At 40.8% G+C, this 8,359-nt stretch overlaps 1 protein-coding gene across 1 annotated transcript; it reads left to right on the plus strand.

Moving 5' to 3' along the window:
• LOC8055792 (probable plastidic glucose transporter 1) lies at positions 2,642–8,079 on the plus strand. The gene is made up of 12 exons (XM_002460137.2): positions 2,642–3,007; positions 3,098–3,230; positions 3,596–3,796; positions 3,971–4,070; positions 4,203–4,315; positions 5,381–5,474; positions 5,553–5,703; positions 6,096–6,242; positions 6,319–6,392; positions 6,633–6,721; positions 7,232–7,346; positions 7,480–8,079. Exons 1-12 carry the CDS (start codon positions 2,770–2,772, stop codon positions 7,675–7,677), a joined length of 1,653 nt encoding a protein of 550 aa, XP_002460182.2. The 5' UTR covers positions 2,642–2,769; the 3' UTR covers positions 7,678–8,079.

Genomic DNA, 8,359 nt, shown 5'->3' on the forward strand with positions numbered 1-8,359 from the left:
GCAACACACAGGGAGCACCGGCTTTGCACGTGCTATTATGGAAGCATGATTCCAGAATGAATCGAGCAGCTTAATTACCTCTTTCTCATATAGCATTGCTTGGCTTCCTCTGATATTCTACTACCGGCTTCTAACGTTGTTCTATAGCTTCCGTATGGATCGATGCGACGAGTACAGAAAGCAGGAAATGATGCCTTTTAAATCTGCTACTAGTATATATGCAATCATTTTCTTTTCTTTTTGAAAGAATGGCAAGAGTTTTGTTTCATATGCAGTCATTTACTTGTGCCCTATAGAACAACCAGCAACCGTTTTTGTCTCAGGTCAGCACTGACTATTAGTAGTAGATAAATCATGATTGTTCCAAGTACTCATATTTCAATCCTACTTCAGGTAATGGCTCCATCTCCATTTCTAGAGCTTTTGATTCTCCTTGGTATAAGAGTATCTCCAGGAGTTTTATAAAACAACTCTCTGTTTTAGTTTTTAAGAAAAAAAAAGAAAAAAAAGTTTGCTCCAACAGTTTGGTAAAAAAGCTCATAAATTTACAAAGTCAAGAGAACTTCATATATATCTCTCTCTCCTCTGTGGACCTGTTTTCACAATACTTCTCGAGTGAGAGTTTGATTTTGCCGTGAGATATATTGTTAGCGTGATGTGTGTCTCCACCGCCCTTTGGTCTAGCTGCTATTGATATGTACATGTCTCCATCACCGCGCCCTGTATGTTAACGTCAGTGTTTATTGATCTCTACTTGAAAGGCATAGCATGATGCCTTCACATGTGCATGACCTGCTATCTTCACGTGTGCTCACTGTTTAGGCGGAAAGCATGGAGCTAGGCACACCTTGTCGGCCATACGTAGCTAGTTGAACCAAACACGGGATCGAATTGGTGCTCGTGTCAATGCGGTGATGAAAGTAGATGTAATTTTCTTTTCTTTGAACAACACAATGAACCAAAGAATAATTAAAGATGGGTCATACTATAATTTTTAGAAAGTTATTACTGTTGGATAAAAATTAAGGTTGCAATTTCTTTTGTTAACTTGCTAAATTAAGGTTCCATTCCCCACACGGCCACACTGACTTCTTCGTATTTTTCTTCCTCAACGCGACTACTCTTTGCCATGCTCTCACCTCCATCCCGCTCGTCTCCCTCATTTCTTGCAGGTTCTCACCACCGCACCACCACATGCAAACACCTTAACTTGGTCATATTAATTTCCATTGTGTTGCCCATGTTCTTGTCACCAATGCCGCTCCTATTTTTTCTTCATATTTCTTTGAAGGCCTCTGCTCTATTATTGGACAGTTGAACTAAAAAAAATCTTAGCTCCAGCGGACTAACTATTAGGGTCTCTATTTTTGTTGGCACCTTTCTCCTCCTAATACCCATTCTTGTTGGCCCCCTACTCAGCCACCCAAATTTTTTCTTCAGCCATTTCCTCTCCACGCGAGCTCATATGGCCGCTCTCGATGCCTCCCCTCCCTGGCTCGCCCTGTTGGCGTCCCAGCCCAGCGCGGCACCTAACCGACATATCCCTAACCTGGCGTGGTGTCTCTGCCTCGGTGCGTCCTTACCCTACCACTGCAAGGACGTTGGGCGTGCTGTCTCTCCTTCGTCTCACATAGGCGGACCTTTCGGCTTGGCATGGGTGGACCTCCCCGACACCGGCACACCTCTCAGGTGCGAGGTAGCAAGCTATCCGAGTTTGTCTATGGCAAAGAGAACATAAGAGAGGATATACATGTCATTCTCTACTAGAATACATTTGGGTGGTCTGTTTTAGATATTGTTGTTGGAGAAAATATAAAAAAATAGGAATTATCAGAATATATGGCTATCTAAATATATAAATTGGTTTCTTGTTTTAAGTAACAATTGCTGGAGATGCTCTAACCGATATTGACAAGTCCTCAAGCTAGGAGCCATCTTCAAGGTTGGAGGAAGATGTTTTGGATGGATCATAGCTTGATTAATTCGATTGCTATATGTTGTCAAAACACTCGAGTGATGTTTATATTTATGAAAAAAACCAATGAATAAAGTAAATGCTCGTAAAAAAATGACTAAAGTAAATCCAAACTCATGAAATATTGCTTACTCAAGTGGATTCAAAATGGTGGTATACTCTTGGGCAAGAATAAACTTCAACTATCTAGCATATTTATAGGCCCTATTTGGCATAACTCCTTCACTAGTAACTCCGTTTTTTTTTCCTAGAAAACAACTTCATTGGCATAACTCCTTCACTAGTAACCCCGTTTTTTTAGAAAACAACTTCAGGAGTAACTTTTTAGGTGAAGTCAAGCTGTTTGAAAAAGTTATTTAACAAAATAGCTCCATCAACAACTTTATGCATGGATAAGAGCGAGAAATGAGAGAGAGAGAGTTAGGATAAACAATTTTTTTAGCTTTATCATAACTTTTTGTGAGAGGAGAAGAAAAAAAACTTTATTTTTTAAAATGAGGATATGGCCAAAAAAATAACACTGTTATGAGTTGTGCTAAATAGATCCATAATTAATTAGAAATTTTCACGATATAATTGGCTTTGGCTTCCTTTATTTTCATTTGATTGAAACCGAATGCACCAACGCCGAGTCGCCGAGCAAAGGCGACCTGACACCTGGCACGCTCCCAGTCACAAGCCGGCCTACGCAATCGGGCACTCACCCCTTCTGCGCTCTCGTCTGTCAGCTTTCATTGCCGCGCGGCCGCGCCCACGACCTGCTCGACGAATCGCCGCTTCCGCCCCCCGCCGCGATGCCGACGCCCCTCGCCCCGGCGCTGCTGCTACTGCCCGCCTCTCCCGCACCGCGCTTGCCGCGGCCGCGGCCCGGTCCCTCACGGCGTGCGCGGCCGCCCGTGGTCAGGGCGGCCGCGCTCCACGCCCTGCCACGGCGCCTCGAGCTCTGGCCGCCGCGCCTCGCGGCGGTCGAGAGCAAACCGCCCCCGCCGCCCTTAGAGCCGCCCGAGCCGGGCGAGGAGAGCGCCGTCTCAGGTGGGGGCAGCTCAGCCGCCTGCTGGATTGTTGGTTGCTCGCGCTGTTGGCGCTGATGGATTGACACGGGCGTTCATTTCGTCGTGATAGGCTTCGATGCCAGGGCCGGGGGAGGTGACGGTGGTGGTGACGGAGGTGGCGGCGGTGATCTTGGGTGGTTGAAGGCGTTCCCGCACGTGCTCACCGCGTCCATGGCAAATTTTCTCTTCGGTTACCACATTGGGTGCGTGCAGTGCAGTGTGCTGCTTTAATTTATCTTCAACTAAAGCTAATTGATTCTGCATCGGTGCCTCCGTTTAGGAGTTATATCAATTGATCACTAGTGCTTATTCCACCACTGCATGGCATTACATTAGAGAATGGATGACTGCTCCCTAAATCCATTTTGTTTGAGAACATTTTAAGTGCCACCTGCACTACTAGATGGATATGCCAATTGTAATAATGAGAAAATGGACTTGGATTATCATAGTTTATAGGTATATTGCTCTTTAGTGGGCTGTGCCATGCAATGTATTCTACATTTTATGTTGCACATATGCTTGTTAAAGCATTGAACTTAAGTCTTGGTGCATGATATGGTTGCAGGGTCATGAATGGCCCAATAGAGGACATTGCAACAGAGCTTGGTTTTCAAGGAAATCCGTTCCTCCAAGGTCTTGTGGTGAGCATATTCATTGTTGGTGCCTTTTTTGGGAGCTTAGGCTCATCTGCATTAGTAGATAAGTTTGGCTGCAAAAGGACTCTTCAGATCGTCAGTATTCCATTGATTATTGGAGCTCTCCTTAGGTATTTACTTCCACTTTACCGTGTTCTATATTCCTAAAGTCCTGACTTTGCATAGTTTCTGCTGACCAGTGTAGTATTTACTTCCTCTCAACAGCATTTCTATTTCATGCATTACAATTTGTTGTATATTAAGCTATCACATGGTTTTTTCCTTAAGGAAAAGCTATGATACAGTGCGCAGGCTGATTCTTTGGATGAGATGCTTTTGGGAAGATTCCTTGTTGGCATCGGGATTGGCGTAAACACTGTTCTTGTTCCATTGTACATCTCTGAGGTGATTTCTTTTATTATTTCACAATTGGTCATCGCATTTATATTCTATCTAATCTATGGATATTTTCCTAATACTCTTGTCATGATTTTGATAGCTCTATATCCATTCAACCCTTTTATACGCTTTTTCTAGGTTGCTCCAACAAAATATAGGGGCACTTTGGGAACTCTGTGTCAAATTGGAACATGTCTAGGCATAATTGCTGCACTTTCTTTGGGGATACCTTCTGAGAGTGATCCACATTGGTGAGGCATCTCTTGTTGGCATTTCTGCATCTTAATGATGTAAGTCATCATTTGTATAAATTTATTTCTGTTGCACTACATGATAATAGAAAAAAAATAACAGATGTACTTATCAAGGCAGATGCATCAATCCTTTATTCATAACTCCTCATCGAATAGAAGAATAGAACCAAGATATGATAAGGAAAGTTAGAAATAAATTTCAGGAGCATGGATGATTATGCAACTGTATAGTATTAAGCCTTGAGTTTGTCATGTTAATTTTATGGTCTTTAAAAAAATCAGTCAGGGGTGATGGTATATCACAGTAAAAAAGATGGAATTATGGGAGATGGCAATTTTTTATGTGATGCAAACTGTGACACCTGATATATATATGTACAGAATATGCCACGGAATAGCATGTGCATGGCCTCCTTTATTCTGCTTTCAGAATGCACCAGCATATAAAATTTCCCCACGCTAGGATTATACTTCACGAAACTGCTGGCATGGGCACCATAATTTTTTTTCTTGAAGTGGAATGGTTACACAAAGTTCGCAAAATGATCACAAGGGTTTATGCACTGGGGCCTGTTTGCTTCGACGACTGAGGATCTTGCCTAGCCTAGGCAGCGATTCTAGGCGTCCAATTTTTTAACGCTTGGGGTCGGATGCGCTGCCTGGAGGTTAATATCGATCTAAACCAATCATTTTTTTTCTATATACATACAACATGCTAATGGTTAAACAACTTATTAGCAATGCAAGAACCACTACAAAATGCTAGTAAATCGGCCACATTCAAGGGATTCCTTGTCGAGGACTGTGACCATGTGCTAGGGTGTATGTACGACTCGCTCAGAACAAATGGTTATCAATTAAGTGGAGGAAATAGTAATGAAAATAAAAAGGTTTATGCTATTTTTCTTAAAAGAACAAATTAAAGGGTCAGCTACTTAGCTAACTTTCATAATGAACTTTAACTTACCCACTACATCACTCTGAACTAGTTACTATCCAGATGCATTGTCTAGTTAACAGATTATTCATGTGTTACTGAAAATTTTATGTTTCTGTCTGTAGGTGGCGAACAATGCTTTATGCTGCATGTGTACCTGGGGTTCTTATTGTTGCTGGGATGCAATTTGCTGTTGAGAGTCCGCGTTGGCTTGCCAAGGTACTCCTTTAAGATTCAATTGATAGGGTCCCATTTTGTTGTGCAAGACCTTTAGCATCAGAAAGCTCTATCTTGTAGGTTGGAAGGTTCGATGATGCCAAAAAGGTTGTAGAGAGCCTTTGGGAACCTTCTGAAGTTGAGAAGTCCATGGAAGAGATCAAAGCCGTTGTGGTAAATGATGATTCACGGGGCAGCTGGTCAGACCTTCTGGTGGAACCACATAACAGAGGTACTTCTTTTTATTAGGATGTAACCTTTTCTTTTGGCTGGTGTAAAGGAACCAAATGAAATGCTTGTGAACTACATTGGCAGAGTGCATGTTTGGGTGTGTGTATGTCCATACATTTGCATTCATGCACGCTTGGTTGTTGGATTACACCTGAGACATTCTTCTGATTCTTTCACACTTCAAGGCCTCATAATGGATGGCCTGTTATTTGGGCACTAAGTTTACTTCTCGACTTTTGCTGTGATGAGTTATTGCTGATGTTCTGTCATAGTATTTGAAACATGCATGTTTAGCACCACCACCACAATACCTTCATGTTCCTGAAGTTTTTGGTCAGTTGTATATTAATTTTCTTTATGCTGTCAAGAGCTTATTGTCTAATGTATATGCAGTTGCATTGATTGGAGGGTCCCTTTTCTTTCTGCAACAGTTTGCTGGAATAAATGGTGTTCTTTACTTTTCATCGTTGACATTCCGTGATGTTGGCATTACAAGTGGTGCTTTAGCAAGTTTATATGTTGGAATAACCAACTTTGGAGGTGAGTAAACTTGGTTATTCATGTTGTGCTCTATAGCGACTTGTTCTCAAACTCATGTACCATTCTTACTTTTTAGGGGCACTAGTTGCTTCAAATTTGATGGACAAGCAAGGGCGAAAGAAACTTTTGATAGGAAGCTACCTTGGAATGGTATGTGCTATGGAGCCTTTTGTATGGTAATTAGAAGAACTTTTAATACTTAATTAACTAATTATCCTTCTTATCGAAGTTTCTGCATTCTCTGCTGTCATGGGAGAGTATAAGGAAGTGCCTGGTTTCTGTCCATATTGTTATCGAGACGGAGTCATGAATGCGTGTGTTTCTTGTGCATGTCGATGGGCTCTTGTCCTTGAGTACAGTTTAATTTATTATATCCTGTTATTTCTGCAGGCTTTTGCAATGTTCCTTATAGTATATGGTATTAGCTTCCCGCTTGATGAAGGAGTTGCCCACAGCCTTTCAATCGCTGGAACTCTTTTGTACGTACTTTCACTTTCTATTGTCTGTAACAAACTGCTTAAGGTTAAATCAGCTCAATATGATATGTTGTTTCTCAGATATTTCAAGTTTGAGAACTGAACACATGTTGCAATATGATAACTTGAGAGATCTTTACTAAAGACATTATTTTTTATGTTGAGTGTGATAGCAGTTCTGTTTAGTTCTTTTCGAGATTTTCAATTGTTGTTCTTCATTAGCAGAAGGCTTGCTTAGAAATTTGGTGGAAATTACATCTGTGGATTTCTCAATGTATACAAATCATTTACTTACCTCATGAACAATGTGAAATATTTTCTAGCACATTCTCTGCTTCATGATATGATAAATGAATTTGATTCATATAGTTATTGGTCTTCCACCTTGTTAGTGTGTAATGAAACCACTAATTCAGAATATTTACTAGAAATTCGAGTTGTGAAATTTGTGTTTATAAATTGATTATAATTTTAAAAAGATTGTTAGTTGTGAGATTTATTTTTCATTTGCAGGTACATTTTTACTTTTGCACTTGGTGCTGGACCAGTTACCGGTATCATTATACCAGAGCTCAGCAGTGCTCGGACACGCTCAAAAGTTATGGGCTTCAGTTTTACTGTGCATTGGGTATGCAGTTTCCGAAGTATCAAAACACTACTTTTGTAGTTTGTATGCACACTCCACATTCTCACTGGATATAAAAACGTAATTTATCACTGCCTACACCTTTAATCTAACTTACATATTGCATCGTTTTCAGATATGTAACTTTCTGGTTGGACTATATTTTCTGGAGCTTGTGAACAAGTTTGGGGTTGGAGCAGTCTATGCAGGTTTTGGTGCGGTCTCCCTGCTGACAGCAGTCTTTGCCTACAATTTCATAGTTGAAACAAAAGGACGTTCGCTTGAGGAAATTGAGATGTCCTTGAACACTGCTACCCCTGGCAAGCAAGAGTAGAACATCTCAATTATATGGACAAACTGAACTACTGTGGGGAGGAATTTAAGAGCAGAGGCCCATCCAATGTAGCTTACTATCTATTGAACTAACATGTGTAATGTACTTGTTGTAGGCTAGTGGCTATGTCAAAGCATTTTCCCATAATCCCATCAATCTTCAGCAGCAGCAATTTGTTAACATCAACTCCTATAGTTATACCCATGTATATAATGCATAGCATAATCAAATTCAGCTTATTTTTTGGTAGCATGAGAATTGTTGTACAACATTAAAAAGGGTGAAGAAAATGCCCCTTTTCATTTTTTTTGGGTACATCTGCTGTATATTTTACACCTTTTTAGTATGTAAATAAAGGGAACAAATGTTTTTAATAATTTCTGATGTTGCTTGATTGGTGAATTGGGAATATTCACGCCCTTTCTTCTGGCATTTCTCATCGTTGCTCTGGCATAACGTCTGTGGTTCTAAGAGATTGTGCCACATCCCAAAATTTCAGTGAGCATTGAGCATACCAACAAGATGCAATCTCTATCATCAATCACAAGCATGGAAGGCAAGCACTCAAGCTGTGTATCTTTTTGCTGAATATTCGGCAGAGAAGAAATAAACGTCAACCAATCCAGGACAGTGCTTTCAGTTCAGACCCTCTTTGATCAATGGTTTTGAAGCTTCACCACAC

This window comes from Sorghum bicolor, chromosome 2 (genome assembly GCF_000003195.3).
Source record: "Sorghum bicolor cultivar BTx623 chromosome 2, Sorghum_bicolor_NCBIv3, whole genome shotgun sequence".
Lineage (NCBI taxonomy): Eukaryota > Viridiplantae > Streptophyta > Magnoliopsida > Poales > Poaceae > Sorghum > Sorghum bicolor.

Coding starts and splice junctions, on each gene's coding strand:
- LOC8055792 (XM_002460137.2), top strand. CDS start 2,770: ATGCCGACGCCCCTCGCCCCGGCGCTGCTGCTACTGCCCGCCTCTCCC. Junction 4,316..5,380: donor TCTGAGAGTGATCCACATTG/GTGAGGCATCTC, acceptor TTCTGTCTGTAG/GTGGCGAACAATGCTTTATG. Junction 5,475..5,552: donor GTCCGCGTTGGCTTGCCAAG/GTACTCCTTTAA, acceptor TCTATCTTGTAG/GTTGGAAGGTTCGATGATGC.